The 19,738-nt window shown below is 31.2% G+C and overlaps 1 protein-coding gene across 1 annotated transcript in view; it reads left to right on the top strand.

The window, feature by feature from the left end:
* LOC139515996 (ryanodine receptor-like) overlaps positions 1 to 6,158 on the top strand; it is a gene marked incomplete in the record, with an annotated part of 134,798 nt that extends 128,640 nt beyond the window's left edge. Inside the window, 5 exon segments of the mRNA XM_071305798.1 lie at positions 686 to 793; positions 1,255 to 1,319; positions 1,831 to 1,931; positions 2,932 to 2,983; positions 4,053 to 6,158. Coding sequence (XP_071161899.1) covers positions 686 to 793; positions 1,255 to 1,319; positions 1,831 to 1,931; positions 2,932 to 2,983; positions 4,053 to 4,151 — 425 coding nt within the window.
* Between the last annotated feature and the right edge of the window lie 13,580 nt (positions 6,159 to 19,738).

The raw sequence follows: 19,738 nt of genomic DNA, 5'->3' as shown, positions 1-19,738 counted from the left end.
TTTAAAAAAAAGTAAACCATATGTATGCAAGCACAGGTTGTTGTTTGAAATATCAGGGGAGTAATTTTTGATTTAGGGAAATATTAAATTTGTCTAGTCTGATAAAAGTTCTGAAATGTATTTCATCTCTCTATCTTTCTTTGGAATATGAGGGTAGTAATGGGATACCTTCATGACAAATGACGGTAAAAAGTCTTGCCAAATAATGTTACGTTTGGTGCATGATGATAATATGTACACCTTCTTTTAGACGATAAAGAAATCAACTGACTTTGATGCATCTCATTATATTTTTTCCAAAAATGACACTAACAATAATTATTTGAGACCTCTGACAAATGACCATAAGAAAATTTTGAGGAATCACAGTAAAATTTGTCTGACGTTTATGGTAGCCAAAAATGACCATTTAATGCCTGACAGTTAAGGGAATTACTACCCTCGAATATGCTATAAGAACTGTCTTATACCTGCTATTACAATCTATTGAACTTTGGGCGGGAAAAATTATGTAATTTGTTAAGGGATTTTAAATAGAGATTTATGTAGATTTAGTCGAAAGCTTATACCCAGTTATGTCTTTGCTTGGAGGAGATTGTGAAACTAGCATTGGTGTATGCTTAACACCATAAATCACTAAAAAAAAAAACGTTTATATATATTCATTTCATATTTATTTTTCTAGGTGACGAGATAGAGCCAGCAGATGGAGATCCAACTGAAGTGTGGAGGATCTTATTTGATATTACATTCTTTTTCTTTGTGATTGTTATTCTACTAGCTATTATCCAAGGTAAGGACAGAACATGAATCTAAATGGCATTATTTAATGTCTACAGACATCATAAGTTGAACTAAGAGAAGATATTTAGATGCATTGAAATCACAGTTTCTCTATTTTTATGCCCCCACTATAGGCAACAGGGGGGGTAAGTTTTACCATTAACCGTCTGTCCACTTTTTGTTGCAAAGCTGGAGCAGGCACATTCACGGCTATAAAATTTATGGATTTAATCATTTCATTCTATGATTAAATGAATTAAAGAATTGACATTTAAAAGAAGACATAATCATGGTTTGAATTTCCCATTCCTACAGAAAGTAGGCTGAAATTTTTTCAATAAAATATACTTTCCAAATTTTGAGTCAAATATACCTGTTTTAAATTTTCCCTTTCATGAAAAATAATGCTTTTTACAGAATGAATATTTCCTATTTATATTTTTTCTGACACATGTAATGCTACCATTTTAGGTTTAATCATTGACGCCTTTGGAGAATTGAGAGATCAGTTAGAACAAGTCAAAGAAGACATGGAGGTAAGTTGAGGCATTATTAAAGCCAGTGGAATTTAATTTAAAAAAATAAAAAATGGACTGAATAAATTCTTTTTGAATGTTGTGAAATGTATTTAGGATAAGGGCTATTCCAGAAAAAAATGTATGGGGTTGGGGGGTTGGAAGGCAGTTTTTGTCAGCACCCGCCACCCAGACAATTGTAATTGAGAATTATAATGCACTATAGTGTGAAAAGTTGCTCTTATATCCATCACCCATGTATTATTAATATAATGTGCCTTCCAAACCCCCATACATTTTTTTCTGGAATAGCCCTAAGTTATCTTTAAATTCTTAAAACTGCAAAAAATATATATCAAATATCAATAACAAAATAATACTTTTCAATCTAGAATAAGAGTAAGATTACAAACATATGTCCGATATAAGGGTCAGAAATACTCTATGAGTTATAATGGAAACATATTGTCACTAAGAAACAAAAAAAAATGTGTATCTGAACTAATTTTAAAGTAACATTTTTTCATTTCAGTCAAAATGTTTCATCTGTGGTATTGGAAAAGAATACTTTGACAAAGTACCTCATGGGTTTGAGACTCATACGACAAATGAACATAATTTTGCCAACTACATGTAAGTATTCTGTTGACAATATTGATACACTATCATTACTCAGGCTTGAATAGTTTTCAGAAATGAACACAAAAATTCAATAACGCAGATATGCTGTTTATTTGATATATATGACTAGCACGATTTCCTGTAATACTTTGATAAATTTTTTGCTATTTTTTCATATAACACTTCTCCTGTTATATGGGTTCTTCTCAGTGGAGTAGAAGGAAATGTATGAGCCTACCTCATTAACATTGCCCAGGAAAACAGTGATTATCAGATTTTAAACGGTCTTTAAAGGAGTAGGTTAAGTAAGACCTCTTTTTGGCCCCAAAATATAGCAATTTAAAAAAATTGTGAAAATGTAATCTTTTAGCTATTTACGGGAAAGTCGAATAAATATGGGCTGTTTTTGACAATAGAATGCACATATATCGGGTACTAGCATCATTAAGTCATGCTAAATTACTGAAATCTTCACAATTTTAGCATTTTAGTTAAATTTTAGACGGTTTCCGTCTCAAATGAAAGTGGCCGCATTCGTGTTCATTCATAATATTGAAATGTAAGTTGTATTTGCTGATAATACATAACATATATAAAGGTTGAGGATGAACACGGATGCGGCCACTTTCTTTTTTGACAAAAACCATCTGAAAAGTGACGTTTTTTTACATATTTAATAGATTTTTCATATCTAAGCTTGAATCGGAGCGCTTTTAATGACTAAATCAGTTAAAATCTTTCACATAAACTAATTGAATCAATTGAAATAGACACTTAAGTGTTTAAAAAGTGTCCAAAATCTTTCGTAAGATGAACATGAAACTTGGAGCCAAAATTGGCCCTTACCGGACCTAATCCTTTGTAAGATGTATCATGATTGCAGTGCACATCCTAACTAATCTTAAGTCTACTGGTCTTCAAAATTATTATCATTTCATAAGAATTATTTATAGACAAATCAAAACTTTATCATACAGTTGTTAATTGAAGTGATTTATTTTTCAATTGACAGGTTTTTCCTGATGCACTTGATTAACAAGCCTGATACAGAATATACTGGACAGGTACGTATTATATAAGTTAGTTTCTGTGTAAGATAATGGGAGTTGTCTGTCTCTGCGCCTTACGTTTGCATGGATCTGTTCTATATTCCACCTGTGGACTGTTTTTTATCCATGACTACTAGTATATACTTGAATGTTCTTTTCCACGATAGTCCCTGTATTTTTCAAAACTTTTTCTTTTACATAAATGTAGTGCTTTTTAATGTTTATATAAACAAATATAGACTTTCTTATATATAGAATAACCATACATTGTCTCGAAATATCAATGTTGTTTGTACAAGGCTTAGAAACAGGTAGAAAGCGAGATGTCAGCGTCATAAACAAGGTGATATACGGTCAGTGACTGTTTATCACATATGAATATACAGTAAATGCAATTTGACTGCTCAAATAACACAGCTGCAGTATATGTATGTTTATCAATATATGAAATAACAAGATGTGGTATGATCGCCAATTTATGTTCAAAACAATAATCGAAAAACATATTACAGGTAAAAATAACTCTTGTAAACTACAGCTAAACTTGTGCAAACCTATTACAGGTAAAAATAACTCTTGTAAACTACAGCTAAACTTGTGCAAACCTAAAACCATTTCTCTGTGCAAATATAATGCATATCATTTTAAAATCTGTGCAAATGTAGGTCGCCCGTCTGTCTACATACCTGTCAGACAGGGTGTACCTGACCTTGACCTCAATTCATGTCAGTGATCAAAGTTTTTTTTGTTATTGGGTCTGTTTTTCTTAAGTTGAGTATATTTGGTACATGGTATGATTGTAAGGTGTACATGTCATATATGGCAGTGTTCATCTGACCTTGACCTTATTTACATGGATTATTGATATTTTAATTGAAATGAAACCTTAATCTTGAGACTTTTAACATATATTCAACCATAAACAGTTTACCAGGCATAATATTTCAGCATGTACACTTATGATATTAATTCGCTTGAAAAAATAAAGGAATATTTAATGATAATTAGACATTATAAACAGTAATTTAGAGTCACAAACATGTTCACCAGTTTTATATGTTTTTGATTTTATTTATTATTTTAGGAAACATATGTATGGGAACTTTATCAACAGAGGTGCTGGGACTTCTTTCCTGTAGGAGATTGCTTCAGAAAACAGTATGAAGATGAACCCAGTAGCTAAAACTAGCTATACTCCTATCATAGGAGTTACTTAATCAAAAACATTTACCAAAGATATGGCAATAAGATGCTAGACATACTCATATAGTTGATATTTTTACACTTATGTAGATTATTAATAGGAGGAATGATTTTATACCATGGAAAACATTGTACTTAAATTTTTTGAAAGTTTAATGCTGATTTTATGACAAAGTTAGTGTTTGTTGAAAGATTTTATGTGTTTGTGATGTCAGAAAACTTTCCACATAGCCTGAATGGACAAAGAGACATTTTAGTAGTGTACCCCTTTTATTTTTAAATTTTGTGTGTCCTCATTAGTTTTTTCGAGACAAAGTCCATGATGGTTATGTGGGCCAGTATTAATACATGTACTTAAATACATCTCTTATCTCTGCTGACAAATTATTCGAAAAATAGAAACGTTGAAAAACTGGATTTTCTAGTACTAAATTTGAAAATCTTTGACTGGATTTTCTGTTTCGTATTTTTCTTGAAGATCCGGTAGAGGAGATGTAGTGTTCTTGTTTTGATTTATGGAATCCTGCTTTGTTCCATTGTTGTGATACTCAATTTTGAAATTGTGATTTTGTTTAGTCCACCATTTTTACATAAAATGATATTTACTGTGATTTTGAAAATAAGAGTGTTTTCCTAGTATTTTATATTTGTGTACCTCAAAAACTTGAGATTGTAGTGAATCATATCATTGTTTTGTCCATCACATTTTTTACCAAGTCACTAGACAGTTTTTGTTATTTGTTTATTGTTAAAAAGATCTTTTTATAGTGGTTAGTTATATTTGTTAGTTCGCTGTTAGTAGCTAAAGAATCTCGTCCATTTCTATCCCTCCCCTTTTAATCAATGCATTCACATTTTTATTGCCTTTTATATAGTTTTGTTTTGGTTTTTCATATCATTATTCATGGTATCATGCAAGTATATTTTGTCATGGTGTCATTGTGTTTTTATTTGGTCATGGCTTTTCACAGTTGAATACATTGTATCATGGAGTTTGTAATTTGTCATGGTTTTTTCACAATTTTATACATGGTGCCATGAACTTTTTTTTTTCATATTTAATGTTAAGATCTGGGATGTTTTTTTTTCAATGCAATAAAAAGAAGATCATGCTCATTTGTCAAATATATGTTGACGGTTTATTGTTCAGTGTTTAAAGCATGTATTATCACAGCTGTGCCAAGTATTTTAACATTGTTAATTTTTTGTTTGTTCCATAGATGTTATTGAACTTTCACCTTTAATATAAATTATGTAGACTAGTCAGGACTTGTGCAATAGCTCACTTAGATTTATATGTAGTTAGATGAAGCTATACATTTGCTTTTATTTATTTGTTTACTTATTTATTTATTATTTGTTTACCTTCACTGAAAACATATTATTTAATGTTAATGAAATATTTTTGTCATGAGTTGTATGTTCATTACACATATCCCTTTTTCACATCAAGGTTTTAAAAAATATCGAACTTCACAAAGAAAATAGTTGTACAAATTTCTGACAATATGCTAGGTTTCCTTTGCAGTTTTGGTGAACTTTTTTAAAACTACAAATATGTAGTAAAAATCTATGTGTAAAATTACTCTCTTTGATGCTGATAAGACCCTTTTAAGATATTGTTGAAGCAGTAACATTTAGTGCAAAATAATTGATATTCTATTTAAAGATTTAAATAGGTTTAACAAACAACTTTTCAGAAATACGTTTTATCCTCTAAACATCAGATCTTTGTATAATATTTTGATATTTCTGTTTATACCATTTTTAGATCAGAATCTCGCATGTGTGCCATCCTGGAACAAAAAGTACTTGTTTTTTATCTCATGATTAACATAAAGTCTTCCAGATGCATGTAGTAGAATTTGTTTTCGTATTATTCCCCTGTGAATAGGAATGTTTTTCATATGATCACTATTCATCCACTGTAGAAAGTTGTCAAATGCAATTTTGATTTTATTACCAAAGAAATAAAAGATAAAATCTTTGTCATGTGTTATTTTACATTTTGTTAAATCATTGATGAAGGCATTAGGAATAATTACAGAAGTATACTGGAACAGGCCCCATCCCTTGATGGAGCTACATGCTTGGTTAATGCTTAGACTTTTTACAAGTCATATTCCTACAATTGTCTGGTTGGTTGGTTGATCTTTTTCCAAGTCCTGGAATTACATCTGTTTCTTACAACAAAAATCCAGTTGCATGTAACACTATGAGGCATTAAAAATATGTCGCACTAAAAGAAAGAAAAAACCAACAATACAAAAAATCAAAATACACCATGATGTTATTATACAATCAAATATCTATACAATATGCTAAACACTAAATCTTCTTACAGCACATGGACTTGAGTGTGTAGATAAAGGTTGTATCTTTGGTTAGGGACTTATCATTTTTTACCTGGGAGGGTGGGCTGGTCAAAATACAGGGGGATCAAGTTTTTTTCTACATGTTAAAAAGGGGGGTTCAATATTTTTTATAATATCAAAATGGGGGGGATCAATATTTTTTGTACATGGAAATATTGTACATACTTCAAGAGACAATATGTCAAGAAAAATGTTGCCACAGTCAAATTGAAATACATTTTTACCACAATTTATATACAATTATAAGCAATCACATGACTTTGATGATGTAAGAAGCTGCCATTTTGTGTCATTTTGTCCCATATGAAATGCATTGGTGTTTCATAACTGTAATGTTCCGGTCGTTATATTTCACTCACTTAGAGCACTACATTAACAAGCTTTACTACCAAGTTTTGTTATAATCAGCCTGAGACTACTATAACACATCGTAGTCTCAGAATCAGCTTAGTACTTTGAGCGAAATTAATTATAAATTAAAATTGAATTTATCATGTCTATTACACCGATTGTGCAAGAATTTGTCAAAAATTCAAATCATGCCACATCGTGAAAGAATATAGTGTAGAGCAAAAGTCTCCAATTAATGATCAAATATTCACCCAATCTGCATTCAGTTAGTCGAATATTAATCCAAGATGATTCTGAAATGACGAACACCACTTAAAAATGAACATTTTTGTTTTCATCTCTTTGGGTTTATTAAACCTCTCATTCCCTGAAAATTTGTACTTTTTAGGCTAATAAACCAAATTTTTGGGGTAACTATCACATATTTAGGAAGAAAATGTGACAATAAATGAGTAATTGAATTGTTCAAGCTGAAAGCATGAACTATCTATATAAAAGTTTACTGACTCATATGGCCAAACGTTAAACTAAGTTCAAGAAAGGGATATATACTAGATCCCTCTTAGTAAAAAAATGTGTTGTAACTAGTTCAAAAGGTTTACTTTATAATGTATATTTTTTACAGAGTTACTTGGGACAAATTTTCTTTAATAGCCAAATAAAGGAAATACGAAAAAAAAGTCAGAAAAAGCTTCTCAAAGCACTCGCTTGCTCTACCTAATTATATTCTTGGAATAGCCCTATTTTAAGGCAATTTCCCCCTCCAAGTATGTTTTTGGACTCAATCCCTAGAGAAAATGTAATGATACGTGTTTTGCATGTTAAAAGTTTTGCATGCTTAATGGAGGGGGGATCAGATTTGTTAAATGTTTTTATAGGGGGGGGGGGGTCAAATAAAAATAGTGAAATATTATGGGGGGATCAAGAAAATTTTATATATTTGATTTCAAAATTACCAGCCCCCTTCCCAGGTAAAAAAATATATGAGTCCCTTAACTTGCTTGCTAGTTGAACCATGAAATCATTCTAAGTTAAAGTACTACTTTCCTTTGTATGGAGTCAATAGTTAAGTAGAGAACCAATCAAAAGAAGCAACAGTATATTAACATGTGAAACCAGTTTTAAAAGTCAGTAAAACATAGCTTAGCTAATAATGATTTGAGGGTTCATCTAGTAAGCACGGTAACTAAAGTTACAACCTTTACCTACAGACTCAAGTCCATGTGCTGTAAGTCTAGACAAGTGGTGAACAAGCATTTTAGAGTTTTTTATATTTTTTTTTATAGTGGATTGGGAAACAAGTTATTACAACTTATATTAACCCCTTTCCACTTTGCAGGTGTGAGTGCTGCCTTGTAGTGGCATTAGCCTGCTCTTTATTGAAATCTACAAGGCTGTCTTTTTCATGCAAGAGATATTGCCCTCTCTTAACATGGGTCAGCCATTTATTGTCCCCTTTCAAAGGACCATCATCGTTGCTCAAGACCATACTCGCAAATGGTGTCATGGGAGAGCTGAAAATTCAGTCCCTGAATTTTTTCTCCCAGGATGGGGATCGAACCAGTTACCTTTGTGTTAGTAGTCCAATCACTAACCAATACATAATGGCTATCCTAAGCATTTTGCATGTTAGTGTATTGCATCTACAATTACCTGCAGGAACATTAGACGGGGTTACACTTGATGATCTATAGAGCATGTCGGATTGAGAATGAGTTCCAGATAATTTTTAATTCACATTGGTTAAGATCCATTACTGATGATGCAGTTGAGAATGAGAATTACATGTAATAATTGCATGTAGCAGAATATTTTATGATATTTTCTCCTGTGAATAGGAATGTTTTTCATGTGATCACTATTAAATATTCATCCACTGTAGAAAAATAATTCAAAAAGTTGTCAAATGCAATTTTGATTTTACATTGTATTACCAAAGAAATAAAAGATAAAATCTTGGTCATGTGTTGTTTTACATTTTGTTAAACCATTGATTACTAAATTTGGAAAAATAACTGAAGTATGGATATACTTAGTTTATATGAACGATCACCTGTTTCAATATGTTGAAATGTATTTGCCAAAGAATAGATTGAATATATCCCTTACCAGACATCAAGACGCATGTTTTCAATAGGTAACTTCTCAGTATTTCCCTAGTTATTTTAAAACTTACCAAACATTTGGTCAAGTTAATTTGGGACTTCATTGGGCAAAAGACCACCTGTACCAGTCATTTTGTTATTTTTCATATACAAAATTCTAAATAATTACTGGAAATGTGGTCAGGTTGAGCAACAATTTTACTGGACCAAACTCAATTTTACCAGTTATCTTCCACTGTCCAATGGACCTTTCGAATGACTGCTTTCTGAATAACTTTTGGTGAAGGAAATATAACCCGCATTTGGATCTGTCACTGGGAGTAGCACTAACCTTTCCACAGCATGTGAGTTCAGCTGTGGTTTTTATCAGTAGAACTTTACATCACAAAAATTATCAAATGTCAGCATTTTCATTCAAATATATCAATCATACTTCAATGATTTGAACATTCCCCACATAAAACTGACATTTCTGTTCAAAGGGAAACAACTCATACTTTAAAAGATCCTGTCAGTATGTTATTGTTCTATAATATGTCATTATGATATATTTCTATTATGAATTAGAAAATACGTTGAACCATAAACGTCAAAATTATTCAATCGCGTAGTGGCATGAACTATTTGTGGATTCTTATAAATTCTATAGAACTTTTGGACTATTTTAAATCTCGGTCTATTTCTGAAATTAATTCTTACATACTTTTGAATTTTTAACCCTGTATGCTAACATTGCCCATGTGAAAGTTTATAAAATTGTTTGTATAAACATTGAACGACAAAAATATGTGACGTTTGTAGATAGATGTTTTTGTGTTCTGTTGAATTGTTCTTTTTTAAATTATTACACGATGATGACTGCTGTACCCATATTTTGACTATTTTATTTATTATGTCTGTTTAGTTCACGCATCATTGTAAATGTAACGGAATTTGATGTGACTGTCAACAAAGTGAGAGGTTTAGCGCTATAAAACCAGGTTTAATCCACCATTTTCTACATTTGAAAGTGCCTGTACCAAGTCAAGAATATGACAGTTCTTGTCCATTCATTTTTGATGTGTTTTGTCATTTGATTTTGCCATGTGATTATGGACTCTCCGGTATGATTTTCCTCTGAGTTCAGCATTTTTGTGATTTTACTTCATACCAGTTTCTAATGATAAAAAGTAAAATAACAAAAATACCAAACTCAAAGAAAAATTCAAACAGAAAGTCCCTATTCAAATGGCAACATGAAAAAGCTCAAACACATCAAACGAATAAATATCAACTGTCATATTCCCAACTTTGTACAGGTATTTTCTTATGTTGAAACTGGTGGATTAAACCTGGTTTTAAAGCTAGCTAAACCTCTCACTTGTATGACAGTCTCATTAAATTCCATTATATTTACAACAACATGTGAATAAAACAAACAACCATAATAGTTAAAAATGTCTAAATCAGGGGACAGCAGTCAACATTGTGTTATAATCTCAATCACCATAAAAACAAACAAATATGTCAAGAAAGAAAAACAAAATGACATATAGACGAAGCTCATACGCAAAAATGAAACAAGAATACAAAATAGTTATCAAAGGTAAGGTACCAGGATTCTAATTTAGTACGCCAGACGCGCGTTTCGTCTACATAAGACTCATCAGTGACGGTCAGATCAAAATAGGTATCAAGCCACATAAGTACAAAGTTGAAGAGCATTGAGGACCCAAAATTCCAAAAACGTGGTGCCAAATACGGCTAAGGAAATCTATTCCTGGGATTAGAAAATCCTTTTTGTTTTTGAAAAATTAAAAGTTTTGGAACAGGAAATTTATAAAAATGACCATATAATTGACATTTATGTCAACACCGAAGTGCTGACTACTGGGCTGGTGATACCCTCGGGGACGAAACGTCCACCAGCAGTGGCATCGGCCCAGTGGTGTAAATAGTTATTATAGGTACCAGGATTCTAACTTAGTACGCCAGACGCGCGTTTCGTCTACATAAGACTCATCAGTGACGCCAGATCAAAATAGGTATCAAGCCAAACAAGTACAAAGTTGAAGAGCATCGAGGACCTAAATGATATTACCAAAAATTGACCAAACAGTGATTGTTAATAATTTACAAAGAAAAAGAAAAGAACACTATAACACGTAATTGAGATGATAAACAACACCAGTACCTATAATCTATACTTACAGACCATCATGTATTATCTCTGAAGTTGATTCTGAATATTTATTAACAAGGTCTTGGTATCTTTTGATGAACTTTTCTTTAGAGAAATGACATAACCCTGGTTCATCAACTTTCTGATGACGTTTTACAAAGGCTGAGTAGCACTTGCAAGCTGACAATCCACTCTAAAATAATTAATGTCCCCTTTTGGTATCACTTTTCAGAACAATTCTAATCACTAACTCACAAATCTAATTTAAATAACAACCCAATCACTTAGAATAACAAAATCATAAACCACAATTACCATTTCATGCCAAAATTTTATCCCGTATTATAAACAAATCTTCAGTTCATTTAAATATAATTCTATTATCCTTTAAACTTATGTATAATTCTATTCGGCATTTCATTTATAGTGCAACATTCATTCATAAAATTGCTTAATTATCTATATTAATTTCTAAATACTAACTGTTAAACAATGTCAAGAAAAAATGAATTTCTTCCTATTTCCCAGCGCATAAAGTCACAATATGTTTAACAACTTCAATCATTACCTAATGACAAACAAACCTCTACTACCATACACAACCATCTGTATCTCACTTGTATCCTACTTTAAAATCAAAAATCTTAATTAATTCAATAAAACATTTCCTACCAATTACATCTTTAATAAAATCCTTTATGGAGCATTTCAAAAACTTTGTGGTAGTTTTTTTTGTATAAATCTATTTGCAGGATGTTACTAGTATATATTTATATTTAGGGGAAGCGAACACGCTTATAAACTTAATAAATTAATAAATTAAATTCTTGGTATGTTTAGATATGCTGAATCTAACCATGTTTTTAGTTTGGTTAAATAATATTGAGAATGGAAGTCCAATTTCAAATTTTTCAGTTCTTTAACACAATTATCTAAGTCAGAAGCCTATGTTGTGTCGAATATTTAAGTTCAGTATTTTTGTGATTTTCCTTTTTTTTCAATGTAGTGAACATACTTGCCCCAACCTTGCAGTTTTCAACCTCTGTGGTGGTATCAAGCTGCAGGGTATTTAATTACTTTAACCATCACATTTCAAAGATATATTACTGCTTTACCATCTGGTAATTCAAGGTCTCCAATGGCTCTATAAAGTTTCTGTATTGAAAGCAAGGAATGCTATTAAATCATATACATTGTATGTAATTAAAGGAAATATTGGTATTAGTATGAGAATAAATGATACATATATTCCAATATTTCGAAATCCTCATGGGGTCTTATGTGCAAGACGGCTTTCATATTCCTACAAAATCTTTAAAGGGGCCATCACATTTATTTTAGTGATGTTTATTTGCTTCTTAATACTTTGCAATCCTAGACCCATGGCAAAATTGATTATTTTTTCTTTTAAATTGTGGACAAAATTTCTCTTTAAAAATTTCCATATTTTGGAGCCTCCATGGGAAAATACCCTCAAATAGTGACAGTTGGCATGTATGATGATACTGCATCTACCCTTATTATTTTTCCAACCTAAATCCTGCATGGTCAAATGGGATATCTGCATCACATATGTTATTGTTGCAAAGTTTACTTAAGATTTGCCAAGTAGTTGAAGAGAAACAGATGGAACAGATTTCAATCTCAGTTGTCTTATTCCCATCATTATTCAAAATATGTAGATATCTGTTTCCTCAGTCTGTTTCAGAAAATCATTCGGAATTTCATATTTGAATGAAAGCTCACTGACCACACACAACATGTTAACAAGTTAATCTTTACTCATAGTTCAATTGAAACAAAAAAGTATGATGGATAAAAAAAAGAAATTAAGGTACATAGAAAAATGTAACCAGTATAACTTTATTTGATATTTCCAATTGTAAAAGTATACCGAACAAATCACAACTAAAAACATTTAATTACAAACACGTTTTGCAGGATCTCAATATTAACGACTTCAAGTTTAACCCTACTGAATTTGTTATGATAGTTCCCCATTTATATATTATCCGGCTGGCCACGTTCTTACCGGTGACCTAAAAATTGTCAATATCACCTCTCTGGGAAATGTGCTATCCAAAAGCCAAAAATAACGTGAGTTCAAATCCATCAATTGGAAACACAACTTCAGAATACTGATGGATTCATTCGAGAATTATGCTTGGCAACGGGTAAGATAAAGGCAACAGTATTTTACCGGTGTTCAAAAGTCATAAATCGATAGGGAAAAAACTATACGCGAGAAGGAAGACGTAAATGGATTGTGGCTATGAGATCGTTAATACAAATCAAAATTTAGAAACTGAGTAGGTCTGTCAATACTCATGCTACATCAATCTTGATAGACCTAAATGTTGGAAAGCGCTTGTCTTACCTCTATGACAAATATGTTGTTGTCTTCGCAGATAAAGCCCCAACCAAATCGTTATGTGCGTAAATCACATTACTTCAACGGCTTAATAAATGAATAAGGTTAGGACAATTGACTTGGAAACTCAACCTATACCCCCACGACACTTACTAAAGAGGAAATCTTGGATAATCAGAGGTCTGTTCTATGTTCCTTAGAATTTCGACCATAAAATGAAGAACTGGATCTTCCATCACTGTATTGGATACCTCACCTTAGTACATCTTTAAATGAATAAAAACTAGACAACGTTACGTACTTCAAAAGCGAAACATCATAAAACTTAAAAAACGGGAAATATTAAAATGTATATGAACGCAACGTTACATATGCGCAAACACTCAAAAATAGTAATTACAAGTATGATAAATAAAATAAATAAAATCAGTAATAATAAAAGGAAGAAACCCAACAAATTGGAATGACATTTCAAATTTAACAGACTGCTATAAGTCACCTGCAATTTTTTTTCTTACACCAAGTTGTAAATATTTCAACCACAATAAGGACGATGATATTTATATAAGTTTATCAATTCGTTATACAGGGGCCAAAGGAAACACCTTACAAAAAGATGAAATGTGTTAGGCACTGTCCAAACGCTGGATAATGAATTCAATAAGTCTTTGCAATCCGATTGATTGTGATTATGAATGAAACTTTCCAACAGACAGTCGTCCTCAAATAAGTCTTCCGTCAAAACTGTCCAAAGAGGGGCGAAAGATACCAGAGTCAACCTTATAAATCGAAAACTCAAGTGACCGTAATTTTATTCTATTGATGTGACTCTTACTTGCGTCAACACTATATATGCGATTGTTGTCCATTTGGTCCACAGCGTGAACTTTTTTATTTGCAACACTGTCTTTATGGTTGTTTAATTAATTTTAGATATCATCCATTTTATAAGCAAGACCTCGTCCTATTTTTAAATATTAATAAGTAAAAACACAAAAATACTGAACTCCGAGGAAAATTCAAGACGAAAGTCCCTAATCAAATGGCAAAATCAAACGATAAAACACATCAAACGAATGGACAACAACTGTCATATTCCTGACTAGGTACAAGCATTTTCAAATATCGAAAATAGTGGATTGAACCTGGTTTTATAGCGCTAAACCTCTCACTTGAATGACAGTCGCATCAAATTTCATTATATTTACAACGATGCGTAAATAAAACAGACATAATAGGTAAAATTGCCAATATAGGGGTACATCAATCACCACAAATGACTGTGTCACAATCTCAAGTAGAACAACAACAAAATAGTTATCAAAGGTACCAGGATTATAATTTAGTACGCCAGACGCGCGTTTCGTCTACATAAGACTCATCAGTGACGCTCATATCAAAATATTTATAAAGCCAAACAAGTACAAAGTTGAAGAGCATTGAGGATCCAAAATTCCAAAAAGTTGTGCGAAATACATCTAAGGTAATCTATGCCTGGGATAAGAAAATCCTTAGTTTTTCGAAAAATTCAAAGTTTTGTAAACAGGAAATTTTAAAAATGACCACATTATTGATATTCATGTCAACACCGAAGTGTTGACTACTGGGCTGGTGATACCCTCGGGGACGAAACGTCCACCAGCAGTGGCATCGACCCAGTGGTGTAAATAGTTATCAAAGGTACCAGGATTATAATTTAGTACGCCAGACGCTCGTTTCGTCTACATAAGACTCATCAGTGACGCTCATATCAAAATATTTATAAAGCCAAACAAGTACAAAGTTGAAGAGCATTGAGGATCCAAAATTCCAAAAAGTTGTGCCAAATACATCTAAGGTAATCTATGCCTGGGATAAGAAAATCCTTAGTTTTTCGAAAAATTCAAAGTTTTGTAAACAGGAAATTTATAAAAATGACCACATTATTGACCACATAATAAAAATATTCAAAAAGCATCTATCAAATTAGCAACCACATGTATTGCTTACTTATATATGTATTTTAAATCAACCCATAAAGGATTGACATATTTGAAGTTCTGTGACTGCATTCACATCAACTCAAGCGGTGTAGCAGTACAACATAATAAAAACTATGAAAATCAGTTGAAAAGGGCTCAACTCATCAGATGGATACAAACAGAAATAAATCTCTAACAAAAACACAGAGTGGGAGTTGGCGAGTACTCATACATCACACAACAAAATGACATTCAAAGAGTCTGAGAATACTCGCAGTTACTGACAGCACGTCCAAAGCCAATAATAGCTAATAAAAAAATCTTGCATCTAAGACTAAAATTTTAATCATTACACATCAAGCAGACAGTGGATTGAGAATAAAAATGTCATGAACAGTCGGTGAAAAATATGACCTTGTGCTATACAATTTTTAGATATTGACAGATTGTAGAGATATGAAATACAATGACTTTTGTGCATATGTTTATACAAATAATATTTAGTTTGATTTTAATTATTGATAACAAAATCAGTATTAATATTAATACCAATAAAATAATATTCAAAGATCTAAGTACAATGTTGAATTAATAACATTTTATAATAGTTTTATTGAGAGGATCGATAAGTTTGCCCAGATCGTTTCTAAATTTCAGGACCGTTAAGGTGGTACCCAACACTAAAATTAATTTGGCTCGTTTAATTTTCAGAACATTTTGTCAAAGTATTTACTTTGGCCCTTTAACAAAAATATAAAAAATTCTAAAATTTTGAACCAACCGTTTTGTCAGAAAAATTACACTGGTTATATAGCAGTTTGACATACACCAACTTTGATCACTGAGAAGCTTAATATTCCTTTTACAACACAACGTAATTAAAACGTTTAGCTGACTTTACAGAGTTTTCTCCCTGTAGTGTAAGGTACCACCTTAAACAACATCTTGAAATGAGGATGTACTATCACGTTTTAAATAATTTTTCTACAGGTACAACCAAACTTCAAAACCAAATCTGTAATATATGTGTATACTAACTATTTAAGTTTTCTTGACAATTTTCAACATTTTCAACGAGGTAATTCACAGAAGCATAATTTTAATCAGTGGTAGTTATAGGAGTTATTGGAAGAAGAATGGTTAGTGCATGTGGGGAGAAGGATGGGGTTAACTCATTACATTTTTTACTTTTTAATCGATTTCACAACAATTGGTAAATAGAATGAAATTCAAAACAGTGTGGCTGTGGCCATTGATTGACACATTAAATTCATCCATTGACTGGGACAATTTAGGTGAACGTTTGTATGTAACGACCACTGCTCACTATGTACTTTTTAAAGACACTTAAACTATGGGGTCACCAAAGGTTCTCAACACCTTAATAAAGTAATTCGAAAAATTAATCAGAAATAACACGATGTTTGATTTATACCAATTATATAAATCAAAACATAAAGGTTATTCCTGATTAATTTTTCGAATTATTTTATAATTAAAGGCGTTAAGAAACCTTTGGTGACCCCACAGTTTAAATGTCTATCGTAGGTACGTCGTTAACAGTGGTCGTTACAGACAAACGTTCACGTACATTGTCCCAGTCAATGGATGAATTTAATGTGTCAATCAATGGCCACAGCCACACTGTTTTGAATTTCATTCTATCAATTTGCAAACCTTAAATATTACATTGTGACATAATGTGAACATGATGAATTCAACTTCTTTGTTACAAATTGTTCATACATTCTCATACTTTATACTTATTTCATTTTTATGTTCAAATAAACTGGGCTGAACTGCAGACATGCAAACTTTCCTGGACAATTTGTAACAAAGAAGTTGAATTCATCATGTCCACATTATGTCACAATGTACCTACAGTTACTGGTACACTAGGCTACAAAAGATTGAAATCTCATTTTCAGCTATGGTAATTTAATCATTGTTGTGGGATGTGGCATCAACAGAATAATATAATTTTGAAAACAAACATCGTAATCATAATTTTAGTTGAAAGCATTGTTTCAGCATTTTTTAATTCCCATGGCCTTTTATTTTGTCGAAGGGAAAATCTGTTAAGTTTGGAGGGAAAAGACAACATCTCTACAAAAATAACTGTTGTAAGTTTCAACTTATATAATATTATCAGATGAGACACATTGTGATGCTAAATATGACAATTTGAAAGATTTAATTATCATAAGTCATGATAAATTAAAGTAGAAAAATAAATGAATAATTTACATGGCTAAGTGACTTGAATCAAGATGAGCTTATCATTCTGCTTGCTCAAATACTAACTTCTAGTTTTTTTTAACTGAACTTTATAGTTGCAATCATCATGCGTTAGAAGTAACAAACAATGCAATAAAAAGTTGCATGACCTTTCCAACGTTCATTGCAGGCTGGCTAAAATATTTCTTTCTCCTTGCTCAGTTGTCCTGTTAAGTATTTTTAGATGATAAGCTGTGCATAAAAAAATATCCTGTGTAAAACCCATTTAACTTAACCAACGATTAAAATACTTTATTTATAAATTTTGAGTTCAAGGAAGTATTTTTAGTAAATAACTGTATCATGTGTATGCTATATTCATATCAAGTTGCTCCGGTTTTACAAAGAAACAGGAAGGTAATCAAAGAACGACTTAAGGAAAAAAACTTTAAGAAAAACCTGAAATTTCTGTCTATGTATTTCCTTTTTAAAGCATGTTGCTAATTTACTTCTCCTGGTACAACTATTTAATATTTAAGGAAATCCAAGTTCTAAGAGAATCTTTATAATTTTAGACATCAACATCTACTTTCAAAACAATCAAGGTCACAGAAAGAAAATATTGGAAACAGGAATCATAAACTGAAGACGCTAATAAAAAAAAATAAGATGGAAAAGAAAGACTCAAAGGTAAGAAGTAAAAAAAAATGTAACGAATTTAAGATATAAGATATAAGATATAAGATTTTATTGATATAAAAATCCAAAATCTGGATTGTCATCAACACATACACAAAGAACAAACAAACAGTAATCATTACAATCAATTATATGTACATAAAATGGTAATATATATTTTCTTTCTTATCTATCTATTTGACTGAGGAGGTACAGTTTCACATCATAGTTATACAATTTATATACTAAATAACGTAGAATAGCTTAAGTTAGTGAACGTCTGAACTTGTACATCTCACTAATACCTTTTATGCAACATTTACTGACATCATAATCGTTACTTCGAAAAATGAGGTGAAATTTTTCTATGTCTGAAAGATTATTGAAAGATGGTAAAATATCTGAAATATTCTGAAAAAATTTAATTCTCAACTCATTGAGTTTGGTACATTTTATGGTGAAGTGTAATTCATCCTCAACTTCAAATTTACATAGAGGGCATAATCTGTTTTCTAAATCAATCTTTCTGTGTCTGCCCTTTTCAATCATAAGGATACTATTACTAATTCTAATTCTCACAAAGTTTGAAATATCAGCTCTGTCTATATCTAATTTTAAAAAGTCTTCCATCTCAAATTTCTTTTTCAAATCTTTGTAAGTTCTTAATTTATTTCCTCTTTTATCAATAATATTTTTTGAAATAGAATGGTCCCAAAATTTTATGAAATCATTTTTCAATTTTTTATATATAGAAACAGTCAAACGATTTTTACTAAATGAATTTTGATTTTCCCAGACATGGTCAAATCCAACTTTTTCAAATAACAATTTCATTTTAATTCTATACCAGTCTGACTTATTATTAAGGTTTGATGAATAAATTTTATTTATTAAGCTATCCGGATTTGAATTGACTATATGATGCCAGTAACCTACACAAAGTTTAGTAGCATCAACAGAGCATGGGATCATACCCAATTCTCCCAAAACTGCTAAATTTGAAGCAGTTTTGTGAACTCCTAAGACATATTTAGCAAATTTAATTTGTACTTTAACAGGTTGATATAAAAAATATCTAGACTCCATGGAAACATTATTTTTCAACAAAGTATCTAAACATAAAACTTCACTACAATAAAGAAGTATAGGTTTAACACATGAATCAAATAATTTAAGATTTGGTAATATATTTAATTTGTCTGAATGCAAAGTTTTATAAATGCAAAATGATGCTTTCCTTGCTTTTTTACATAAGTATTCATTTGCCTTGGTAAAGCTACCTGAAGGTTTAAATAATACTCCAAGATGTTTAAATAATACTCGAATTTATGTTTGATTATTTGGTTTT

The sequence above is a fragment of the Mytilus edulis genome, chromosome 3, assembly GCF_963676685.1.
Source record: "Mytilus edulis chromosome 3, xbMytEdul2.2, whole genome shotgun sequence".
Lineage (NCBI taxonomy): Eukaryota > Metazoa > Mollusca > Bivalvia > Mytilida > Mytilidae > Mytilus > Mytilus edulis.
The sequence above is the reverse complement of the archived record's forward strand: the minus strand, read 5'-3'. Positions and strand labels throughout refer to the sequence as shown.